The sequence below is a fragment of the Dendropsophus ebraccatus genome, chromosome 11, assembly GCF_027789765.1.
Source record: "Dendropsophus ebraccatus isolate aDenEbr1 chromosome 11, aDenEbr1.pat, whole genome shotgun sequence".
In the NCBI taxonomy this organism is placed as follows: Eukaryota; Metazoa; Chordata; class Amphibia; order Anura; family Hylidae; genus Dendropsophus; species Dendropsophus ebraccatus.
In genome coordinates, this window is record NC_091464.1 from 56,943,784 (window position 1) to 56,970,236 (window position 26,453).

Sequence of the window (26,453 nt, forward strand, 5' to 3'; positions counted from 1 at the left end):
TTTTCCTTTTTTACACCACATTGTTCTGAAAATCTGTGAAGCACCTGTGTGGTCCAAATGCTCACCCCACCCCTTGTTACATTCCTTGAGGGGTGCAGTTTTCTAAGTGGTGTCCATTTAGGGGTGTTTTTTTAGGTTTTGGCACCCCAGAGCCTCTGCCAACCTGAAGTGGTACAGTCAGAAATGATCAAATATAACGGAGCCATTGAAATTCACTAGGCCCTCCTTTGTATCTGAGGCTTGTGGTTGCGTCAAATAGCGCAATAGGGCCACATATGGGGTATTTCTATAAACTGCAGAAACGGGGTAATCAATATTGGGGTGCATTTCTCTGGTAATAGGTTTATCATTATGAAAGATATTGGATTACAATAAAATCTCTGCACAGAAAATAAAAATTTTCAAATTTCTTACACACTTCGCATTAATTTCTGTGACTTCCCTAAAGGGTTAAACTTTCTGGATGTGCTTTTGCAGAGTTTGGGGGGTGCAGTTTCTGAAATGGGGTGATTTGTGGGGCTTTCTAACATACAGTCCCCTCAAATACACTTTGAACCTGAACAGGTCCCTAAAAATATCTGATTTTGAAATTTTACAGAAAATTTGGAAAATTGCTGCTAATGTTTTAAGCTTCCTATTGTCTAAAAAAAATGAAATATAGTTTAATAAATGCCGCCAACATAAAGTAGACATGTTGCTAATGCTGATCAATATATATATTATGTGACATAACCATTTTCTGTATAAGCAGAAAGGTTTCAAAGTTTGAAAAATGCATTTTTTCACAATTTTTCACGTTATTTTGGTGTTTTTCATAAAGATTCGTTATGAGTATCGACTCCATTTTACCAGAAATGTAAAGTACAATATGTCACGAGAAAACAATCTCAGAATCGTCCGGATAGGTAAAAGCATCCCGAAGTTATTAATGAATAAAGTGACACTGGTCATATTCATAAAATTTGTCTCTGTCCTTAAGGCCATTTCAGGCTCTGTCCTTAAGGGGTTAAGAAACTATGTAATAGGTTTTATAAACCAAAAGAGTTTCCTTCTGTAGTGAAAAAGCAATCTCCCAGCCTCCCCCCTCACTTCAGAAGAAGCAGGATTTCTGTCTCCATTATGTGGCTATGGAGAGGGGAGGGGCTGTTAGGAGTGACTGAGCACGGAGCAGTCTTGCAAAGCACAACACCCTGCAATCTTCTCTCAGTAAGTTCATAGATAAGCACTGACCTTTCTGACCCCAGAATCCAGCGTTTTAGGTGCCCAGAGAGTCTACAAACAGCTGACCTTCATGTCACCTCTTCCTGCTCACTCCTCTCCCTCGGCCCCTCCCTCCTTCATAGGCTTACAATGGAGAGAGCAGAGCCCGTCTTTACTGGCTTCTCTGTAATGAAGACGTGTTTGCCTGATAATGCACAGATAAGAAGTCAGGGGGGGGGGGGGGGCTGGGAGATTGCTTCTTGAGTACAGAAGGAGGCTTTTTTGGCTAATAAAACCTATTACAGAGTTTCTTAAAATCGCTTATACTACTGATTTCTGCAATAAAAAAAAATGACAGTTACGCTTTAAGGTCAAAGCCAATTTTCATTATTGCACTTTTGCTTTTTCCACTTTATGTTTAAAAGGCCATAGCAGTTGCATTTTTTCACCTAGAGACCCACATGAGCCCTTATTTTTTGTGACAGCAATTGTACTTTGCAATGAAAGGATTTATTTTCCCATAAAATATGCAGCGAAACCGGACAAAAAAATTGTGCTGTCAAATTGGGGAAAAAAAGGAATTTGTTTTCACTTCAGAGAGTTTCGTGTTTAAGCCATTCTCCCTATGGTAAAACTGACATGTCATCTATGTTTCTCACATCAGTACGATTACAATGATATGTAACTTGTATGACTTTTATTGTATTTGATGACTTTTAAAAATGAAAACCTTCTTAAAAAAAACTAAATGTGTTTAAAATTACTCTATTCCCATCCTTATGACACTTTTAATTTTTGGTATATGGGGTTCTGTGAGGCGTCATTTTTTGCGCCATGATCTGTACTTTCGGTCCCTTGTTTGCATAATTGTGACATTTGATCGCTTTTTATTACATTTTTTCTGGATTTGATGCAACCAAAAATGCACAGTTTTGCACTTTGGAACTTTTTGATGCTTAGATGCTGAGATCAGGAATGTGATGATTTAATAGTTCGGGCGATTATGCACGCAGCGATACCAAATATGTTTATTTATTTATATTTATAAAATGGGAAAAGGGGGTGATTTGGACTTTTATTAGGGGAGGGGATTTATTAATATAAAAAGATTTTTACTTTATCTTTTACTTTAACTAGAAGTCCCCCTGGGGGACTTCTATATACACAGCACTGATATCTCATAGATTGTATATACATAGCAATGATCAGTCAGATCGGTGATATATTGCTCTGGCCTGCTGCAGATCAGAGCAATGTATTGCCGAGCCGGGATCAGCGTCAGTGCGACGCTGAGGCCCGGCCGCAAGAACGAATCTCCCCCCCGCAATGCGATCTGGGGAGCTCTGTCCCACTAGACACCAGGGAAGTGCGGAGCAGAGTACAGCAGCCGGGAGCGGCACCGTCATGGGGAACGTCATGGCAGGGTGAAGGGGTTAATAATAGATTGCAATACCAGCCGTTAATAAATGAAAAAATACATGGCACTGATTTCAATGGAATTCCATTGAGTATATACACGCCAGCTGGGATTCCTTTCAGCCACACAAAAAAACTGATATGTCAGTTTTGTGTGACTGCTATTCATTGAATATTGGCTGCACAAGACTGACAGAGCAGCACTTTATATTGTCAGCCATGGTGAATTAGAATGCAGGTGCACCCGTATGTACCTGAACTCCAGTACCGGCCCAGATGAACTTCACTGACAGCAGCCGTTCTGTGACACACCCGTGTCAAAGAATGGCCGCTGTCATACATAGTGTGAACTTGGCCTTACATTGTATTGTATGATCAGATCATTGAGGACGTAGTTTATTATTTTCATCATTTCTTTTGCTGTAAATTTAGCATTTTACTATATTTTCCTCCAGTAAAGAATTGCAGACTCTTTTGAGTGTTTGATCATTTGGTTGGTCATCAGTGCTAAGGGTTTTCAATAACATTGGGGGGTGCCAAAATGGAGGGTATAGCTCCTAAGGTCTGGTCACAATTGTCGAGGTTCTTTTACCAGTACAGTGTCAGGGGTCAGACTTGTGTAAAAATGATTCTTCATTCTGACTTCTAACTATGTCCTACATTCAGTTAGCAACTTTAGTTCTTCTACTCCAAGTCAGCAATATGTCACCTATTTGTAAAACTGAAACAAATACAATGTTTCAAAACTCATCTCTGTTTGCAGTAAACAAGTGAGACAGAACGTCTGACTTCTCACTTATGACAAGTCAGAGATCAGTAGACCAAAAACAAAAATGCCCAAAATATACAGTCCTTATAACGCATACAAGATACAAATCAAACAAAAAAGGATCCACAAAGGGATACAAAGTATGCAGGACAATCAAAAATAAATATTATTGTAATCTTTATTTAAATAATTAATACTTAATAAAATTCATTCAAACAATGAAAAAAGATGAAACAGAACCATACAATAAAGAAATTGGTGAGGGGACATACATATATACTTTATGGAATAATATATTGCACATACATAGAGAATGCTCATAGGAAAAAGTATGGATGTTGTAATGCAGGCAGCCTCCACTAGATGGCGAACAAATACAAATGCAGGAAGAAAGACATAGGATGGCAAGAGAAATATAGTTTTTTCTTCAAACAGGCAAAAACCTATAAAGTGTCAAGGGTACTGGATAGGTACCACACAACAGGTGAAGTCACCCAATCATATTACATGTATACTAACCCAGGTGGATGCGTGTATTCAGCCAAGTCCCTCTCACCCACTCACCCTAAGCATGTTTTGCTTAGCTTTATCAAGGGTTTCCTTTAAAGTTGAGCATGTGAGAAACAGCCCTGGACTACGGAGTAATTCACAATGAAGAAATATTCTCTCCAGCTCTGGTAAATTTTCAATGCTTTATTAAATATTCATACAACACTGACGCGTTTCAGACCCCACTGGATCTTTTGTCATGGTTTTCTGTACAAACACACATAGACAACAGCGACCACTGCCTTCATAAGTTAGTGACATAAGTTAAAATTACACTTAGGTTAAATACATACAATACATAGAAAAAAACATATTATGCTAGTAAGATCATATAGAAATACACAAAACATTCGTGTATTGGTGTATATACAAAAACTCCTACAAGATTATATTCACCAGCTGGACCACCATCAGAAATTTCGGGGCCCCATACAGCTGAAGTGTCTGATTGCTAACTCTCTAGAATTGATCTCACAAACGAAAATCAGCACACATGTATACATAGACATTAGCACACATGTATACAAACAGCCATCAGGCCACATGTACACACACGGATCAGCACACATGTATACACACAGATATCAGCACACATGCATACACACAGACATCAGCATACATGTATACACATGTGGTGACCCCCCGGTGTGGAGGTACGGCCGGTCACTTGCTAGATGGTGAAGTGTGACGCCAGTTCTATGGTGGTTGGCCGAGATATAGCCGGGCCCAGTGATGTTATGTCGTGACGCCAGGCAGGCCTGTATTTAGAGTTTATGCTGCCCTAGGCCCCCCCCCCCATTACTGTACATGCATGTTATATACCCTGGCACTTGGGTGCCGCTCTGCTTGATGCCCGCTGTTCTCATCAAACAAATGTGATGGAGGAAGGAAGGAGGCCGGGGACATCTTAGTTTGGGGACCGCTTCTGTCCAGTGTCGGACTGGGGGACCTGGGGCCCACCAATATAGAACCAGTGAGACACGACATGCTGACCCGCTCCTTTCCTGAATTCATCTGTATTTGTGACAAATCCCTACATTTATACAGCTCTCAGGGTATGCTGGGAGTTGTAGTCTCTGAGAGGACAACCCTGTAATAAATCACTGTGTGCAGAGACTCCTGGTGGCTGCAATCTGTGGGTGACAACCATCAGCCCTGAAGGTCTAGCAATACATCTGTCCACACTGTACTACAACTCCCAGCATACTCTGAGGGCTGCAGACTGTCAGTACATGCTGGGAGTTGTAGTGCCTGCAGCTGTTGTAGTTGGGTCCTATACACTGGATGCTTTGTGGCATATAAGAATACATAGATCTGTGGGGGCTCAGTGCAGGGAAGTGACCCCAGAACATCACTAATAGGGGATAGGGGGAGATGTATTTGTTCTATCCCCTATTAGTGATGTTCTGGGGTCATTTCCCTACACTGAGCCCCCACAGATCTATGTATTCTTATATGCTACAAAGCATCCAGTGTATAATGCACCTAGGACCCAACTACAACAGCTGCAGGCACTACAACTCCCAGCATTTACTGACAGTCTGCAGCCCTCAGCATATGCTGGGAGTTGTAGTGCCTGCGGCTGTTGTAGTTGGGTCCTAGTTAAAAAGTTTGCGCTAGTGTACTGTAGTGACCGCAGGGCTGTGCCAGTACACTACCGCAAACAATACACTGACCCATTTAGACCCCAATGGTACACAGGCTCTGCACACTATAGAAGTGATTACAGTGCAGTTACTAATGACTCACAGGTGACGTTTTCTCCGATTGCCGTCGCTCACTTTTTGCTTTCTTCTCCATCTGGCGCAGCAATCAAGAAGACTTCTCCGACCACAACTAGTCTGCAAGCAGGCAGCTGGGGGTGACTGGGGAAGGGAGGCAGCTGGGGGTGGCAGGGGAAGCCGCTGGGGTGAAGGGGAGAAGCTGGGGTGACAGGGGGAAGGAGAGCAGCTGGGGTGACGGGGAGGGGCAGCAGCTAGGGGTGGCAGGGGGAGGATCTGGGGAGGCAGAGGGAGCAGCTGGGGGCAGGGGGAGTAGATGGGGACAGGAGGAGGAGCAGATGGGGGGCAGGGGGAGCAGCTGGGGTGAGAGGGGCAGGGGTAGTAGATGGGGGCAGGGGGACCAGCTGGGGTGAGAGGGGCAGGGGGAGCAGCTGGGGAGGGCAGAGGGAGCAATGTGGGGCAGAGGGATCAGCTCGGGGGCAGCAGCTGGGGTGGCAGGGGGAGTAGATGGGGGGCAGGAGGAGCAGCTGGGGTGGCAGGCAGGGGGAGCAGATAGGGGGCAGCTAGGGTGGCAGGGAGAAGATTGGGCATATATATGTAGATCAGCTCACCCCAGATAATTAATGGCGCATGCAGGTACACGAGTCTCCGGGTTTGGAGTGGAGCACGTGGAAATATATGCGGGCCGTGTCCCGTATCGGCAAATCCAACGTAGAAAGAGATTTTCCACAGCTCCTTAGGATAGTGCAAATTCTTTATTGGTACATATACGGTGAAATTAAAAACTGGTTAAAATCACGCCGATGATTTTAACCAGTTTTTAATTTCACCGTATATGTACCAATAAAGAATTTGCACTATCCTAAGGAGCTGTGGAAAATCTCTTTCTACAGAAGATTGGGCAGCTGGGGTGGCAGGGGGAGAAGATGGGGGACAGGCGGAGGAGCAGATGGGGCAGGGGGAGAAGATGGGGGGCAGGAGGAGCAGCTGGGGGTGCTGGTGGAGAGGCTGGGGGGTGCAGGAGGAGAGGCTGGGGGGTGCAGGAGGAGAGGCTGGGGGTTGCAGGAGGAGAGGCTGGGGGGTGCAGGAGGAGAGGCTGGGGGAGAGGCTGTGGGGTGCAGGAAGAGAGGCTGTGGGGTGCAGGAGGAGAGGCTGTGGGGTGCAGGAGGAGAGGCTGGGGGGTGTAGGAGGAGAGGCTGGGGGAGAGGGTGTGGGGTGCAGGAGGAGAGGCTGGGGGTTGCAGGAGGAGAGGCTGGGGGGTGCAGGAGGAGAGGCTGGGGGAGAGGCTGGGGGGTGCAGGAGGAGAGGCTGTGGGGTGCAGGAGGAGAGGCGGGGGGTACAAGAGAAGAGGCTGGAAGGGGGTACAGGAGGGGGGGTACGGGAGGAGAGGCTGGAAGGGGGGTGCAGGAGGAGAGGCTGAAGGGGGGTAGAGGAGGAGAGGCTGGGGGAGAGGCTGTGGGGTGCAGGGGGTGAGGCTGAGGGGTGCAGGAGGAGAGGCTGGAGGGGTGGGTAGAGGAGGAGAGGCTGGAGGGGGGGTACAGGAGGAGAGGCTGGAGGGGGGGTACAGGAGGAGAGGCTGTGGGGTGCAGGAGGAGAGGCTAGAGGGGGTGCAGGAGGAGAGGCTGGGGGTGCAGGAGGAGAGACTGGGGGTGCAGGAGGAGAGGCTGGAGGGGGTACAGGAGGGGGGTACAGGAGGAGAGGCTGGAGGGGGGGTACAGGAGGAGAGGCTGGAGGGGGGGTACAGGAGGAGAGGCTGGAGGGGGGTACAAGAGGAGAGGCTGGAGGGGGGGTACAAGAGGAGAGGCTGGAGGGGGGGTACAAGAGGAGAGGCTGGAGGGGGGTACAGGAGGAGAGGCTGGAGGGGGTACAGGAGGAGAGGCTGGAGGGGGGGTACAGGAGGAGAGGCTGGAGGGGGGTACAAGAGGAGAGGCTGGAGGGGGGTACAGGAGGAGAGGCTAGAGGGGGGGTACAGGAGGAGAGGCTGGAGGGGGGGTACAGGAGGAGAGGCTGGGGGAAGAGGGAGCGGCCGGGGGAGCAGAGGCAGGTCCCCCCTTCCCATGCAGCTTTGGTCCGGTGAGCTTCCTGCACACGCTGCCTCTTATCACTGGCCGGAAGCTCACAGCTGCAGCCCCGCGGTCCAGGAACTTCTCTTCACCTGCTCAGCGCGATGACGTCACGTGCGCCGCTGCCGAGCAGGAGAGAAGAACCGCAGGGCTGCAGCTGTGAGCTTCCGCCCAGTGATAAGAGGCAGCGTGTGCAGGAAGCTCACCGGACCGAAGCGGCACAACATCCCCCCCCCCCCCGGTCGCGGACCAGGCACCCGTGGGCCGGTGCCTACGGCGGCTGGGGTAAAAAAAATTTTTTTTTTGGGAAAAAAAGAAAAATTGTTCCCTGCGGGTGCCGCCCCCCCTGCTGGGCGCCGCCCTAGGCACCGGACCACGGGTGCCTAGTGGTAAATACGGCCCTGACGCCAGGTATGGTGGCACACCTGCTTTTATTTTAAAGGGACGGTTATACCTTGTTCCGCTGTGGACAGTTTCCTGACGGGTTGCTGCGGGGTCCCTTGAGCTGTTGTCACGGTGGAATAGTGACCCACCCAGACTATTGGCACTGCCACCCACAGAAAGGCAGGATGACCCAAGGAGTGTGTGTGTACTGTGTTGGTGCTTGATGAGGAATCACAGAGTCTCTTTATTATAAATAAAATCTGTTTTAGGGTATAAACACGCACACCGTATACGCAGTGTATTTACTGCTGCGATACAAAGCAAATACGCAGCAAATACGCAACAAATACGCAGCAGATTAGATCTAAATAACTGAACACAGCATCAAATTTGCACCATGAAATCTGCTGCAGATCTGCTGCATATTTGCTGCGTATATGGTGTGTGTGTTTGTACCTTTAATCTGAAGATACTTGTATGCAGCAGATCATACAGCTTTGTATTGAACAATTCACTTGCTAAGACACTTGATAGCTTAGGACACAGATCTGTAATGAGAGTATAGAGAGTGATACAGTCGTGCTGACTGGTTTGCGAGCTGAGAGGTACAGTATATAGAAGAATCAGAAGAATAGAGAGAATGATGTCGTGAGAGTCCCAACCCACATAGTACTGTGCTCTGCCGGGATGTCGGAGGTAGAAATAGAAGAATACTTGGGAAAAGAGAGAGAGAATACTTGTGGCCGTGTTTTGACTCTTTGGTCTTTGCACCACCTACTGCCCTACCAGTGTCGGGGGACCCACCCTAGTGGGTGACACAAGCCCCAGACCTTGTTACCTGGGATGAGCGGAATGCTGAGGGTTCCCTGCTTACACCCGCACTGCTAGATAGAGTTTCTAGTTTCTAGCAACTTTGCTCTATTCGGATCAATTCCTTGACTTGCTTTATGAATACTGTCCTGCACTGTGTCTCTTCTTGAGGCATGGTTTGAGATGATCTCTGACTTGTCCTCTCTAGTGAAGGATTTAACACTGCATAGTGTTGAGTGGAGGTCCAGGGCCCAACTGGACTGCTATAGAGAGCGTTCTGGTTTGTGTCCTTCCTCTACAGAGTCTAGCAACAAAAGACACTACACTTCCTCTACCCATGTGACTTCATATCTACAGCCCCTGTAAGGTATCCTGTGAATGGGTGAAGAGTGCATATGTGAGAAGTAAAGAGAGAAATGATAGGATAGAAGAAGAAAGTATTCTCATTGGTCTACAGATCCATGTGACAAACAAATAAACAATGACCTTTTCACCACCCTTACTACAGCTGTGCAATAACTAAGTACATATACTTACAACTTGTGGCAAAACTTTAACACTACTACATCACCACTTACATCCAAAAGTACAGGCTTTTACGAAGAGTGTAACTAATAGCAGCACCCGTGGTGGAACACCACACACAGACATCAGCACATATACACATCAGAACACATGTATACACACACAGATCAGCACACATGTATACACACACACACACACACACACACACACACACAAACTTACTCTCAGCAGGGAAGCTCCAGGACCCATGTTCTTCTTCTCACACAACAGCGGGCCCCTCCCCCTCCTTCTCTGACATCTCAGCAGAGGAGAAAGCAGCCAGAGAAGGCAGTGAGGGGCGGGGAGGGGGGAAACACATATCACTACCTTCATTATCTACTCGAGTGATTCCTACCAGAGGTACTTTACCAGGGCCGTACTGGGACTGAAAATCGGCCCTGGCATTTCAAAGCACACAGGCCCACTAACCTACGGGGTCTATGCATTATCTATGCAGAGTCTACCAGACAAACATTATAGGCAATTAGCTCCAGCACCATCATCACCTCTATACAAACTCACCACCTATATTGTTCCACGCTGTTACAGCGCCCACGTTAAGCCCCTTGTAGTATTTAGAGCAAGGTTCCCTCTATGTAATAGAAAGGCCCCCTCTGGTCTAGTGGTCAAAGGAGCATAATGGTGGGTGTAGTAGTGGTGTAAGGAGCATAATGGTGGGTGTAGTAGTGGTCTAAGGAGCATAATGGTGGGTGTAGTAGTGGTCTAAGGAGCATAATGGTGGGTGTAGTAGTGGTCTGGGGGCATAATGGTGGGTGTAGTAGTGGTCTGGGGGCATAATGGTAGGTGTAGTAGTGGTCTGGGGACATAATAGTGGGTGTAGTAGTGGTCTGGGGCATAATAGCGAGTGTAGTAGTGGTCTAAGGAGCATAATGGTGGGTGTAGCAGTGGTCTAAGGAGCATAATGGTGGGTGTAGTAGTGGTCTGGGGGCATAATGGTAGGTGTCGTAGTGGTCTGGGGACATAATGGTGGGTGTAGTAGTGGTCTGGGGCATAATTACGAGTGTAGTAGTGGTCTAAGGAGCATAATGGTGGGTGTAGCAGTGGTCTAAGGAGCATAATGGTGGGTGTAGTAGTGTTCTTGGGCATAATGGTAGGTGTAGTAGTGGTCTAGGGGCATAATGGTAGGTGTAGTAGTGGTCTGGGGGCATAATGGTAGGTGTAGTAGTGGTCTGGGGACATAATGGTGGGTGTAGTAGTGGTCTGGGGCATAATGGTGGGTGTAGTAGTGGTCTAAGGAGCATAATGGTGGGTGTAGTAGTGGTCTAAGGAGCATAATGGTGGGTGTAGTAGTGGTCTGGGGGCATAATGATGGATGTAGTAGTGGTCTAAGGAGGATAATGGTGGGTGTAGTAGTGGTCTAAGGAGCATAATGGTGGGTGTAGTAGTGGTCTGGGGGCATAATGGTGGGTGTAGTAGTGGTCTGGGAACATAATGGTGGGTGTAGTAGTGGTCTGGGGGCATAATGGTGGGTGTAGTAGTGGTCTGGGGCATAATTACGAGTGTAGTAGTGGTCTAAGGAGCATAATGGTGGGTGTAGCAGTGGTCTAAGGAGCATAATGGTGGGTGTAGTAGTGTTCTTGGGCATAATGGTAGGTGTAGTAGTGGTCTAGGGGCATAATGGTGGGTGTAGTAGTGGTCTGGGGGCATAATGGTAGGTGTAGTAGTGGTCTGGGGACATAATGGTGGGTGTAGTAGTGGTCTGGGGCATAATGGTGGGTGTAGTAGTGGTCTAAGGAGCATAATGGTGGGTGTAGTAGTGGTCTAAGGAGCATAATGGTGGGTGTAGTAGTGGTCTGGGGGCATAATGATGGATGTAGTAGTGGTCTAAGGAGGATAATGGTGGGTGTAGTAGTGGTCTAAGGAGCATAATGGTGGGTGTAGTAGTGGTCTGGGGGCATAATGGTGGGTGTAGTAGTGGTCTGGGAACATAATGGTGGGTGTAGTAGTGGTCTGGGGGCATAATGGTGGGTGTAGTAGTGGTTTGGGGGCATAATGATGGGTGTAGTAGTGGTCTGGGGGCATAATGGTGGGTGTAGTAGTGGTCTGGGGGCATAATGGTGGGTGTAGTAGTGGTCTGGGAACATAATGGTGGGTGTAGTAGTGGTCTGGGGGCATAATGGTGGGTGTAGTAGTGGTTTGGGGGCATAATGATGGGTGTAGTAGTGGTCTGGGGGCATAATGGTGGGTGTAGTAGTGGTCTGGGGGCATAATGGTTGGCATAGTAGTGGTCTGGGGGCATAATGGTGGGCGTAGTAGTGGTCTGGGGGCATAATGATGGGTGTAGTAGTGGTCTGGGGGCATAATGGTTGGCATAGTAGTGGTCTGGGGGCATAATGGTGGGTGTAGGTTTGGTCTAAGGAGCATAATGGTGGATGTAGTAGTGGTCTAAGGAGCATAATGGTGGGTGTAGTAGTGGTCTAAGGAGCATAATGGTGGATGTAGTAGTGGTCTAAGGAGCATAATGGTGGGTGTAGTAGTGGTCTAAGGAGCATAATGGTGGGTGTAGTAGTGGTCTAAGGAGCATAATGGTGGGTGTAGTAGTGGTCTAAGGAGCATAATGGTGGGTGTAGTAGTGATCTGAGAGCATAATGGTGGGCGTAGTAGTGGTCTAAGGAGCATAATGGTGGGTGTAGTAGTGGTCTAAGGAGCATAAGTCTTCATGCCATCTCTTACAGAGCTTAGCCAAACTATAAAATACTTTCTAGATATACAGTATACAGAACTAAGGTAAAGTGGGTAAAAGATATTAAGGCATCTGCATTCTTTAAAAAGTAGAAATAATATTTTTGTGCATTTCTTACTGATCAGAAAATCCACCTATTGATCACACCTTTCTGAAATTCTGAAAGGTATCTGTGGGAAGGTGTTGGCAGCACTGTGGGCACCTTTGCCTGCTAGACACTGGACAATGAGTTTCTCAATTGTTTATGGATCTCTGTTGTTTTTCATGTAATAGTTGTATTCTATGTGTTAATGACCCATAAGATGGAGGGGGGTGGGTATTCTTTGTACATTGTTTTTTTAGCTGGCTACGTGCAGGATTCTTATATACTCAAAAAATTTCAGTAAAAAAGAAACAAAAAATTGCTCTCATATGATTTTGTAGGTGTATCTTTTAAAACCAAACTGAGCAGGATATATGATGTTTTCTGTGTGACCATACCACATAGGAAACCCATAATGAGACTATGAGAGATGGAAATTTGCCTGGACAGGAAGTTAAATGATATAAATTATTTTATACATTAGTTTTCTCTGCCTTCCCACAACAGAATTAAGACATGGACCTTCTACAATCAATATGTTTTCTGATGGGTCTGGTTCTCTTCTACCAGGAAACTGTATCCTTAGGTAAGTGTTCTCCATCACCACAGATCAGAATTCATGGGATAGTAAGGGTTAAAAGTTTGGTTCATTGTCTGTTGTCAATATTTAACCATATTACAGTTAATGGCCTGTGCACTCCACAGTTCTGGTTGGCAACAGATTTTATGTTACTCCATTTTAGACCATACAATGAAACTGTCTAAAGACTTTATCAGGTAATATATGTAAGGAGATTATACACCTGTAAGGCCTCTAGCACATGGCCACATGTGACTCTGTAAGTACACAGTCCATGACTGTGGGTAGACCAGGCATGACTCTGTGTGCTGGCTTCAATCATAGACCATGCACTTGTGAAGTCTATGAAGCTGGACTGTAACTGTCAGGACTGGTCAACACAGAAGACACAGAGACAAGTGCAGCCCTGACACTTTCCTACGCCCACTGTCCATGCCGAATTGTCTCCGTGTATCCAAAGCGACACGGGACAACTAGGACATGTTCCCTGGGCTGAAATAGGTGTAATTGGGCACAAGACAAATATGAGACAATTACGAGACAAGAACTAAAATACACAATGGCGGTTGGTAGCAAGCTAGGGTCAAACCAGGAAAATCATATACTAGTACAAAGTCGCTGGGCAATAAACAGAGTCAACGAGGCAAACCAGAGTTAAAAAAAAACAAAACAAAAAAAAAAAACACAGAGAACCAAAATACAGGCCAAATCGGAAACGTGTAATCAGGGGCACAAGCCAAAGTCAGGAAACTAATAAGTCAAGATCGCTAATACAGAGTACAAAGCGTGTATAACCACAAAAAGGTAACTCTACAGCAGGCATCAAGCACAATAAATGACAGTAAATGAGTCTTAAAGGAAGCCATGTCCCAGTGTCAGAGGTGATTGGGGCAGACAAACAAGAACTAATGGTGCGGTTACACTGCGAGATTTATCTGACAGATTTTTTAAGCCAAAGCCAGGAACGGATTTGAAAAGAGGATAAATCCCAGTCTTTCCTTTATGACCCGTTCCCTGTGTATAGTCTGTTCCTGGCTTTGGCTTGCAAAATCTGTCAGATAAATCTTTCTGTGTAAACGCACCATAAGACAGGAGGAAAGGGCTGTCAATCACTGGCAAGGAGTTAACTGCTAAGGTGCTGGTAGAATTCACTCCAGAAGATGCAGGGCATTAATCAGAATGTGTAAGCCAGGACAGATTCCACCCATGTTCACACCTGTAAAATGCAAACATGAGAATAACTAGCAAAAATGGCCAAAGCCAAGGCCAGAGCTCAAAACCAAGGGTTTATCAGGTACAGTCATGACAGCAACTCTTACTGTTTAAGTGCAGGTCATTCTTTGTGGTTTCCATGGCCATGAGCATTTTCCCATGCACATTCACAGGTCCTAAACTGTCCATAATTTTAGATCCAGCATTGCAGGCCTTAAATGTGTGGTGCAGTTATATAGTTTGGATGGTGTGGGCTCAGGACTGGTGGCACTGTCATCTATAGCTGGGGCATGCTAGAAGAGAAACATTGCATCTGTAGTTTTTTGTATGGAGTAAACCAGGGGCGTAGCTAGGATTCACGGGGCCACATAGAAAAAAATTGTAAGTGACTGGCAGAGCAGAGAGCCAATGTATGCTTGCTTTGCCAGTCCACTGTTTTTAACTATAAGGGCCCATTAGGAGCCCTTATGGTTAAATACATAGGTGCAGGAGCAAACTACCTTTTGCTTAACCCCTTATGTATGGCTGTGTGTAAGTGACACAATGTTCAGAAGACAAAGAGATATCTGCTTTACTGCTGGTGCACTAATAATCCCTGTCCTCTGCAAGGAGCTTTGCAGGCAGCTGAGAACAGAGGTCAGGGGTTATCAGAGCAGTGAAGCAGAGATCTCTATGTCCTCTGCATATTAACCCTTTTTTTGAGTTGCAGCATGTAGCATTCAGCATGCAGTACATAAGGGGTTAAGCAGGACAGCTCTTACCTTCTCCGCGCCGCCCCACGGCCCCCTCCTGCACGGGCCCCATAGCAGCTGCCTACACTGCCCCTATGGTAGCTACGCCACTGCCTGCACTCAGCTAAACACACTGCTGTATAGAGAATTTTCTGTCACTGTCATGTGACCACACAGACCTCTGACAGCAGCCCTGCTTCTCTATTCTAGCCTGTTGTACTACGCTCCTGCATTATGGGGATCTGCAGTTCCATCCTGTATCTACAAACTGCTTCTGTATTTTCAGATTTATGCAGTTACTATATATTATACTCCACATGCTGCTTGCTGTCCAGTAACTTATATGATCACATATTCAGCTGTTTCTAAATGTTTGTTCCATTAGTTTTACATGTTATTCAGAATTTCATTGATTTCTTACAGGAAAATTTGTTTTGGTTTAAAAGTGGATTTGAATTACAAGTCCTGGAACAAATTATGCTCGTAATCCAAGGCACCACTGTATTTAGGAAAGACACATTGGGGGAGATTTATCAAAGGGTGTAAAATTTAAACTGGTGCAAACTGCCCGCAGCAACCAATCACAGCTCAGCTTTCAGCTCTGGTAAAATGAAAGTGGAGCTGTAACTGGTTGCTGTGGGTAGCTTGCACCAGTTTAAATTTCACACCCTTTGCTAAATCTCCTCCAGCTCTATCAAGCCTGGCTGCATAAATTATCTTCTCCCTGCAGCAGCCGCTGCTGGCAGAGGTTAAAGAGACTTGGCAAGGGCACCACTGGAGATAAGTCTTTTATTTTTAAGCCTAATACTATACAGGGGGCACAAAGGAGGGACTAACTGAATACAGAGGGGCACAGAAGGGGCCTAATACTGCACAGGGGACACAAAGGGGGATACATACTCTATTGGATCACTGAGGGAGCCTAATACTTATCTGTGGATTGTCTAGTTTTGACCAACTATTATTTGGCTTACTCCTAACCAGAAATGTGTGCAATTTTTGTTGCATTTAGGCCATGTCACAATATGGTGGAAAAGCATTCAAACTCATAATAAATGTGGCATTATCTGCCGAATTTAGCCCCCAGTACCGCAGCTATGGTCACCACATGTATTGCTGCTAGTCAGGGATAACAATATAAATGGTAATAGACCTGTACTATTAAATAATCATTGACTAACACTGTATATACTCTCTTTTTGTGTGGATGTGTATCTGTAATCCAGAACACTGCATTGTGCACGACCTCGGATCTCTGTCCAGGCTTGTGCACCAAACAGCATAATAGTGAAAGCTTTAAAATAGAGACAGATATACAGAAGTCCATGCACCCGGAACCTTGCAATGTGCATAATGTACTGTATGCACCCTATAAAGCAAACACACATGTACCATAGAGCAGGGACATCTAGGGATGAGATTATCTAATATTGTTTACTGTTGTATATTAGTTATGTGTAGGGTACATCCTCTTTCATGCACATGTAGGTATAATTTTGGCTACTATACGTGTTGTGTTGATATGATATCTATTTCCTGTATGTGTATATTACTATAGCTCCCTGTATACCCCTTAACCTGTGCTCATTAGAAATAATGTGATTTATGTGGATGATTCATAATGCTGGGTAAAATGCATCTATGTGTAACAGCTTTGTGCAATTTTGCTTTAAAGACATACTCTACAGAAAGGAAATTATTTTTCAACAGGTCTCAATACAGTTTTTTTTTTATAACTTATGTAATTTGTAAAGTAATTATCATCTGCTGTATGTCCTGCAGGAAGTGGGGATTTGCTACTGCAAAGAGCTACCAAGTGTATTAAAGCATATGAGAACCAAATTTCAGAGAACCTAGGCTCCATGGCTCACACATAGGCAGGGGCGTAACTAGAAATGGCTGGGCCCCATAGCAAGCGCTGATAGACACAACCCATGGATCGTGCCTTTATTTGCTTCAGTATATAATATGCATCTATTCAGACCAGACATTCTGATTTATCACCTGAGTTATGAGCTATAGTGAAGTAAATTCTCAGGTCTGACTCTCACTGTGGGACTGACCCTCTCCAGGATATGAACCCCTCTCCGCCAATGTGAACAGCAGTTGTTCTCTTGTAAACCTTTATCCTACTTTGGATTGATTGTTAAACCGCAATTACTTTAAAATAAAATACAGAATTGAAAAAAAGAATACTAAAATACGACATGAAGAGAAAGGAGCTGCTGCACCTCACACATATGGCTGACACTAATGACACATTTAAAAACCAATGGCAGGATTATGGTATATAATTTGATCAAACCATATTGCCTCATGTACCACTTGCAGGTCCTCTGGATCACATGAGTCCCTACACTAACTCAACACTGTGTCGGTCAGCTACCGCCAACCCTGCAAAGCGAGCGCAAGAGGCCATAGAATGTCCCTGCAACCCCAATGTCGCAGGACCAAATCCCAAGGGCCCCCCCCCCCCCAAACCCAGCAGGCGCCGCCAGCGGGGAAAGCTGCCACCAAGCAAGACAAGTGTGCACATGGTCTTGCTACTCACCATTGCTCCTGCAGGTATAATGGGAAGAATAGGAGGTACTTGCCATGTGTGCACAGGTGCTTCCTGCTGATTGGGGTCACATGGGTCTTACCTGGAGGAGTGCTAGCACTCAGAAAAGGGAGAAAAGTTAAATACGACATTGAGAGGAAGGAGCTGCTGCACCTCACACCTATGGTTGACACTAATGCCTCTCGGCTACATTTAAAAACCAACGCCAGGATGTTGGTATATAAGTTAATCAAACCATATTGCCTCTTGTACCACGTGCAGATCGCCTGGACTCATGTAAACCAGGGGACCTGTACGTGGTATATGAGGCAATATGGTTTGATCAAATTATATACCAACATCCTGGCGTTGGTTTTTAAATGTGGCCGAGAGGCATTAGTGTCAGCCATAGGTGTGAGGTCCAGCAGCTCTTCACTCTTCTTGTTGTATTTTACTTTTCTCCCTTTTCTGAGTGTTAGCGCTCCTCCGGGTAGGACTCATGTGGCCCCCAATTAGCAGGGGGCACCTGTGCACACATGACAAGTACATCATATCTTTCCCATTCTACCTGCAGGAGTCATGGTGAGTAGTAAGACCATGTTCACACTTGTGTTGCTTGGTGGCCGCTCTCTCCGCTGGTGGCACCTGCTGGGTTTGGATGGGGGGGGGGGGGACTTGGGGTTTGGTCCTGTGACATTGGATTTGCAGGGCCATTCTATGGTCTCCCTTCCCTGCTTGCACTCGCTTTGCAGGGTTAGTGGTCGCTGACCAACACAGCATTGAGTAAGTGTAGGGACTATGTGAACCAGGGGACTTGCATGTGGTATATGAGGTAATATGGGTTGATCAAATTATATACCAACACCCTGCCATTGGTTTTTAAATGTGGCCGAGAGGCATTAGTGTCAGCCATAGGTGTGAGGTGCAGCAGCTCTCCTCTCTAGGCTGGATATTTTATGTAGAAGTAATTTTCAAAACAGAGTACAGCTGGGTAAATACCAACAATACAATTTTGATACAGGATACATATTCCTATCTAGATAAGGACTCACCATTGTTTCTTACTTTCATTTCTTGCATCCAGATGTGGTGAGGGTGAGAAGAGGCCAGCCTGCTGTTCTGCAGTGTGATGCTGATCCTGGAGACACATTACTACAAGTTACATGGAAGCTTCATCTATATAATTCCTCCTGTATAATATCATATAGAATAGAGGAAGACAATACAAAGACATCATACAGCTCCTGCAGCGCAAGAATGAGAAGTGACAATCTATCACTGAGTATCAGTAATACTGAGGTATCTCATGCAGGAAATTACACATGTGAAGTGGTACATGGTACAGACACAGTCATCAGATACATTGTACTACAAGTGTTAGGTGAGTAACATGTAATAGCTGTAACTGTCAGGCCAATACTGATGTTTTCATTCACAATTCACCTCTAAACCTAATAGGGGAGAGTTATCAGACCTTGTGTAGAGGAGCAGTTAAGCAGTTTTCCATGGCAAACAATGAGATAGTAGCTTTCATTTTTAGAGGCCTTTTAAAAACAAAGGCTGGAATCTGATTGGTTGCTCAACTCCCCCCCCCAACCCCCCCCCCCTCCCCCCGATATATCCTAAGATGTATGAAGATGTATGGTGTAAGTGATTGTTATATAAAGTAGCATTTAAAAGGCATTTCCATGCAAAATAGACAGATGAGCTATGCACTGTATAGGTGAGTCACTGATCAGCTGTGGCAGACAGCTAAAATCAACTGTGATCCTAGTCCAAGCTGATCTAAGTGTCATAAGAACGCCTATCAAAATGATGAGTCCCTTACAGGGGAGTGTGCAAAGGCTCACTTTATAGGGTTGTGCTTAAAGCTGAGCACAACACCTAGAAGCATACTGTATATTCTCCTTTAGGAGCATCTGGAGCTGATGCCAAGTGGATTTCATGTGGTCAAGCATGAGGATAAAGGTGTGTGGTTTGCAGTAGTAGCCCCATACACTTGAAAGTGTCAAAATTTTTTTGCAAATGGTCTATTTGCAAATATTTTCTTGCATTGGGTCCATTTGCACCTCCTGCACCAGTGGGGCGGAGAGGAGGGGCTACAAGGAGGTGCAGCAGCACGTAAAGGGGATTGGCCTCTGCATGCGCCGCATTTATCATTTCTCCGAGGGAAAAATTATACTGAAAGCTATGCCAGCTCTGAGCTGTCATAGGTTTCTCTTTGTTCGCACGGACAGGTTCCGTGCACACGGGATTTATGTAGAGGCAATGTGCCTCTACATAAATCCTCTGAGCTCCAGAGCTGCAGGGACATTTCTAAGCCCGGCGTAAAAAACGCTAGACTTAATAAATGTCCCCCTTTAACTTTAATGAGTAGTTATTTAATTGCAGGGGAGGGGGTGATCCGTTATACTTACCGGGCCTTTAAAAAATTATCAATAAATAAGATTTTAAATCACCCCTCTTTTCCTATTTTATAAATAAAAATAAAACACATTTGCTTTTGTCGTATGTGGAATCACCCAAAATATTAAAATATTGCATTCCTGATCTTGCATGCTAAACGGCGTAAGCACAAAAACCCGCCAAATTGCAACATTGCTGATTTTGGGTCATCACATTCCGAAAAATTTGAATAAAAAGTAACCAAAAAGTTGCATATACAATACTGTATGCAAGATACCGATAAAAAGTACAGATCATGTCGCAAAAAATGACACCTCACACAGCTGCATAGATAAAAAAATAAAACCGTTATAAGGGTATGTGCACACAACAGAATCCCAGCGGCTTACCCGCCATGGATTCCATAGCTCGCCCCGTTCACGGACGCTGGTGGACACGCACATCTCCACTGGTCCCAGCGGGGGGCGAGCTATGGAATCCATGGCTGGTGATCCACCCGGATCTGTAGTGTGCACAAACCCTAAGGATCATAATACAATTATTTATTTATTTTTGTGGGACATAAGTAACATGTCAGTTTTACTACAGGGCAAATGGTGCAAAGATGAAACCCTCCGAAATGAGAAAAAAAAAGTTGTTTTGTCATTTCATTGCACAAATTATTTTTTTATTTTTACTTTTTGTTTTGCAGCATATTTTATAGAAAAATGTATTGTTTCAGTGCAAAGTACAATTGGTGTTGCAAAAAATAATCTCATGTGGGTCTCTAGGGGAAAAATTGTAAGTGCTATGACCTTTTAAACAAGAGAAGGAAGAAACAGATGTGCAAAAATGAAAATTGGCTAAGGAGGGAAGGGGTTACACTTAACACAATCCAAGTGTCATAATGATGCCTTAAATGTAAATATATGACATTTTCACTGGGCTTAGACTAGCAGTGCCTGGTTTCACACCATTAGGCTATGCTCACCCATTGTATTTCTGTCAGTATTTTGCTCAGTATTTTTCCAACCAAAACCAGCAGTGGGTTGATAACACAGAAACTGCAAATCTTTCCATTATAATTTTGCCCTGTCAGTTCCACTCCTGGTTTTGGTTGGAAAAAAACTGACAGAAATTTTATGTGTGAACATAGCCATAGTCAATTTTTTTTTACCTCATTCTGAATACTGGGTGTATCTGATCATATGATTTTTATAAGGACAGGGATGCTGTAATTCCTCACGTACTCAAGATCAGATTTATCATTGAACTCTTCCTCCATTTTCAGTTCAGCCATCTACATACCTAACAGTAACCAGTGATGGATCTCCAGAGTGTGGCGCCATTGGTGGGAATCCTCCTGCAGAGATCTCCTGGATCCCACATTCAGATGATATAAACACCACAGTAGTGAAGGAGCCGGACCGGACGTGGTCAGTGATCAGCACACTCAGGAGAAAGGGGATGAATGGGACCTCAGTGACTTGTGTTGTGTCTCATCCAACACTTGTAAATCCATGGAAAGAAGCCATTATACTGAGTGGTAAATGCATTTATATGTGTGTCTTAGGCTATGTTTACACAACGTTTTTTTTCAGCTCCGTTTAAAATGACGTCCATTATTTTGAGTCTAAAATAACGGACGTTTTTCAAAGCCTGGCATCCCCTTAGTGCAATGACGGGTGTTTGCACATTATTTTAGTTTGGGTTACTAATTGCCCTTTGGTTGTGGCTTAATTGAAAAATCCATTGAATTTAATAGTAAAAATGAAGAAAGAACGGTGACAAAAGAAGAACTGTGTGTGAACATCTAATAAAAAACGTCCGCTATTTGCAAAAAAAGTCTGAAAATAATGTTCATGTTCATCATTTTGACGTCCGCAGCAAAAACGTCAGTTTTTCAATGCATTGTGTGCATAGGATGTCCGTCTTCCCATTGACTTCAATGCAATTGCATTGAAGTCAGTTAAATTGGTGCAAAAAAGGACATTTTTTTAAATAGCGAAATCGGACGTTTTTTCTCCATTTTTGACGTTGTGTGAACATAGCCATAAAGTGTACTGACAGCTAGTAGCCTTTTACACTGTGAATATATGCAAAAAAAAAACAGAGAATCAGTGGGTTATGTATTAAAGGGGTACTCCGGTCAAAAATATTTTTCTTTCAAATGAAATATTTTCAGAACGTTATATAGATTTGTAATTTATTTCTATTTAAAAATCTTAAAGTGTCACTGTCGTTTTTTTTTTCCTTTTTTGCAGAAATCAATAGTGAAGGCAATTTTAAGAAACTTTGTAATTGGGTTCATTAGGCAAATATGCCATTATCTGCATTTAGGGTATATTCACACGAACGGTCAGGTCCTGGCAGTTCCCACAAACTATATACTCGCTGCGGTCTGAACGACCGCAGCGAGTATGTAATTCTGCCGCCCTTAACCCCTTCTGCTCCCGTCCGGCTCCCCCGCTGTAAGCATACTTTACCTGTCCTCGCTGCACGGGTCCGGCGTCATGCTCTCCCGCCCGGCCAATCAGTTGCCCAGCCGTAGTCACTGATTGGCCGGACGGGAGAGCAGGACGCCGGACCCGTGCAGCGAGGACAGGTAATGTATGCTTATATCGGGGGAGTCGGCCGGGAGCAGAAGGGGTTAAGGGCGGCAGAATTACATACTCGCTGCGGTATATATATATGCAAGTATATAGTTTGTGGGAACTGCCAGGACCTGCCGGTCTCGCAGCGAGATTCTCGCTGCGAGACCGTTCGTGTGAATATACCCTTAAAAAGACTTTCTTCAGGTTTCCCCCCCCCCCCTTCCTCTCTCTCATTTACTGCTCATTATCAGGAAATCTCGACTCTTTTACATCAGTCGAGTCCTGTCTGTCTATGAAAAGGGGAGGAAGGGAGGGAGATTAGTCGGCAGCAGAGAGCAGAGAACAAAGGATTACACAGTGGGACCTCTGTGAGAGCCAGTATTCAGAGGTCAGAGAGGTCAGTGCTGACTTCAGAGGAGATAGCCGAAGATGTAGATGTAAATTAACTCTTTGTTGTCCTGTTTTGATGCCTCATCTCCCTTAACCCCTCCCCTCTTCATAAGAGAACCATGAAGACATGGGGGAGAGCTTCAAACTGCTTTTTCATAATAAAAATGTATTTTTTGGCTAATAAACCCAATTACAAAGTTTCTTAAAACTGCCTGTACTATTGATTTCTGCTCTAATCTGCCACCCCTATCCAAGACTGGAACTGTCCAAATCAGTAAAGGTTTTCTATAGGGATTTGCTACTGATCTGGACAGTTCCTGTCTCTGACAGAGGTGGCAGCAGAAAGCAGTGTCAGACTGAAAGGAAAACACCACTTCCTGCAGGACATACAGCAGCTGATAAGTATGAGAAGACTTGAGATTTTTAAATAGAAATAAATTACAAATCTATATAACTTTCTGAAACCAGCTTATTTGAAAGAAAAATATTTTTGGCGAAGTACTCCTTTAATATTAGTAAGGGGTTTGTTCCATAGTCGACACATATACATGGGATAGTAGATAAAGCAGCAGAGATTCAGCTTCCACAACCTGGAGCAGGATAAGGGGGGAAAACCTATGGAAAAAGGATGAGTGAGGATGTCTTATAGTACCCATCAGGGCCGGACTGGGACTTAAAACCAGCCCTGGCAGTCAAACCCCAGCAGCCCACATATCATATCATGAATAGCCGTGTAAAATACATGCTGTAGCAAATTCAGCCTCATTTAGCCGTGTCTGCGATGCCCTGGCCCCTGGGGGCCACTTCCGCAGTGCTGGTGTTATGAGCGGGCAATGACCGGGGCAGCTGCAGGGTGTATACTTGTCACGGTATAGGCCTGAGGGCAGCACAGCTGTAGGGCCGGTCTGAGGAATCTGCGGGTGATGATGGGCATGCGATTCTTCGCTGCACTTAGTCAGGGCACCAGTTAGTGGACACCAATGCCAGGGTTCAGTAACAGCGGTTTTATTATAGATGAAGTAACTAGTAGCAACAGTTCTGTCCGGATGCAACCGGGTATATAGCAGGCTTTGACAAATAAGGCAGGAGTGGTGCTGCATAGGCTGTGAGAATACGTGCCGGATGATGGGAGTACGAGTATGAGAGGAATAGCGTTGCTGGGTGGATTAGCTTGAGAATAATACTTGCTGTGAATCCTTGCAGCGATGAGGAGAGATAACGGAATGACACCCAGATGAGAGAAAAGAATCCGGTCGCTTGAGCAGGCAGATACAGCCGAAGACTGGTATATAGCAGCAGACTTAGTCACTCTTCTGTGGGAGAGGATAGAACCACACAACCTCCTTGCTTGGAAGCAGGGGGAAGACTAACTTGTTAGGAGGAAGTGGGAGGTCACATGGTTGCTCCTGGCCAGAGCTAGTCGGCCATTGGAGGAACCATGGTTACAGGTCACGTGATCAACAGCCTTGCATGCCACTGTACACTGTAATACACAGGAACACATGAGAATACACATGAAAATGCACAATACCAGAGAATACTAGGGGGAAACCAGCAACAGTTGCAGTGCAAACACTTACCAGAACAGGCATTGACACAGAAATAGAAATGGCCATAATAGGAGTAGTAGTCTGCATGTTCTGGGACACTGCATACCTCCCTAGCAAATTTGAGCCGACCTCGGCGAATCTAGAAGGCAGCAAACATGAATAGACTGGACAATCAAACAACAGGAATGAATGATGAGAGTGAGTGTGAGGAGGTGTGTGTTTCCCACGCCCAAGGCACAGGTGAGAAGAGAGAGAAAATGAGAAACCCTAGTGGCAGGACTTCACCTAGGGGTGCCTAACGTACTCTGGCGACCAGGTAGCTAGTGCGTGAACCATCTGACGTGTAAGCCAGGACAACTTAACTGCTGGCGGGTGACCCTCAATATTCCAGCCAGTTAGACAGTAGGTTTTCTGTTAAATGCGTTACCCTACTGGAAAAGAGAACTGTGAAGACCTGTGTACTACCTTGGCGTGTCTGAGTAGTGTCTTGGATACCTGGAAGAGAAAAGAACAAAATAATAAAAGCAAACATACATGGGGAGCTCCCTTTCATACCACTCAATCACACACACAAGCACTCCACAGGCCAAACACACGAAAAGGTATCCAAGGTGCGATATGTATGGACAAGTGTGAAGGTTAGGTATGACTATGTGTGATAACTACTGTGTTGGGACAAGACAGAGGTGAACAAATACTGGAATCAAAAAGGAAGGGAAACACAACAGACAACAAATACTGCGAGGTCTTGAGGAGAACTGGCTCACATGAATCTGAATGAAAATCTGAGAGAAATCTGAATGAAAATCTGAGAAAAATCTGCATGAAAATCTGAGAAAAATCTGAATGAAAATCTGAGAAAAATCTGCATACGAACTGGCTCAACTAAATCTTTCCAGCTATAGATATGATAATAATACACAATACTGAGACTGGATGAGAAAATACACTCCTACATAAACTGGACTTTCTCTGAGGTATATGTAAACTGACTTCTCTTACTCAGAGGAGGAGCTATCTGACTTAGACACTGGAAAAATATACTGTTTTACAAAAGAGGCACTCTACTCTGAGGCAATCTATGTAACCTTGTGCTTACTCAGAGGAGGAAATACAAAGACTTTGATAACACTGGAATGCAATAGTAGGAAAAGTGCAATAATGAAATAAGTGCAATAATACCCTGTGTGGAACACACAATCACAGGAAAGTGCATTAGGAAGGAATGGGTTAAGTGTCTCTGTTAGGTAGAGTCTCTTTTAGGCAATTAGACATCGTCCATGTAAAAGGCTCTGGGACAGGCACTAAAGAACCTTTTGTTATGGTAAGTGTCCATCAGCTCATGGCTGGTTAGTACAGGGAACTTGGTCAGGAGGACCAGGCACGAACCTTGAACGTTGCATGAACTGGAACAAAACAGTTAGACAACAGAAACAGTTTAAGGGCTCTGGTCTCTGTAGCGAAGTGGAGGAATTCCTCTGGTAGAGCGCTCAGACCGTCTCAGCGGAGGATCCTCTTCAACAGTGATTGGTGCAGGTACCGGTGGAAGATCACCCCCAGTGTCTGGTTGTAAAGATGGAGTCGTTGGAGGCACAATTGGAAGTGGAGAAACCGCTGAAACGGGTACAGGGAACGCTGGATAGCCTACGGCCATGAGGAACGGTTCAACTTGGAACATTTCTTCCAGAGAGAGAGGTTTAGCTGGAGCTGCTGGGGGAGCCGGAGGCGTGGATGCAGGTACCGGACACGGTGCTGTAAGGCCCTGTAGGTCCTCCTTAGTGCAACGTTTTATCCTATTCCGATGCACCGTCTGTGGGGCTAGCCCAGGCTTTTTGACTTCATACACATCAGTCTCTGGGTAAGGGATAGAGGAGATGACATAGGGCTCAGGCTCCCAAAGGCTTTCAAGTTTGTGAGAGCGATGATATTTCTTTAGCCAAACTTTATCCCCCACTTGTAGTGGTGTGGCATTCGCCCTTAGGTTGTAGGCATCCTCTTGGCGCTGCTGAGCCTCCCCCATCCTCCGGTCAACAATTTCCCGGGCATCCTGGATTCTCCTCTGATGTTCCCGAACCCAGTCCGTTTCAGGTAGGGGGTTGAAGGTGTCAGGAGCTTGGACTCCAAGAGCACGGTCCTGAGGAAGTTGGCCTTGGCGGCCGAACATCAGGTAGAACGGGGAGTAGCCAGTGGAACAATGAGTGGTATTGTTA

At 45.3% G+C, this 26,453-nt stretch overlaps 1 protein-coding gene across 1 annotated transcript in view; it reads left to right on the plus strand.

Annotated features, from left to right (window-relative positions):
- The window catches only part of LOC138767405 (cell surface glycoprotein CD200 receptor 2-like), a 43,393-nt gene that overhangs the window by 6,261 nt on the left and 10,679 nt on the right, over positions 1-26,453 (plus strand). Inside the window, exons 4-6 of the mRNA XM_069944906.1 lie at positions 12,770-12,848; positions 18,409-18,705; positions 21,001-21,255. Of these exons, the coding sequence (XP_069801007.1) occupies positions 12,779-12,848; positions 18,409-18,705; positions 21,001-21,255 (622 nt within the window). The 5' untranslated portion in view covers positions 12,770-12,778. The remainder of the gene's footprint in view (positions 1-12,769; positions 12,849-18,408; positions 18,706-21,000; positions 21,256-26,453) is intronic.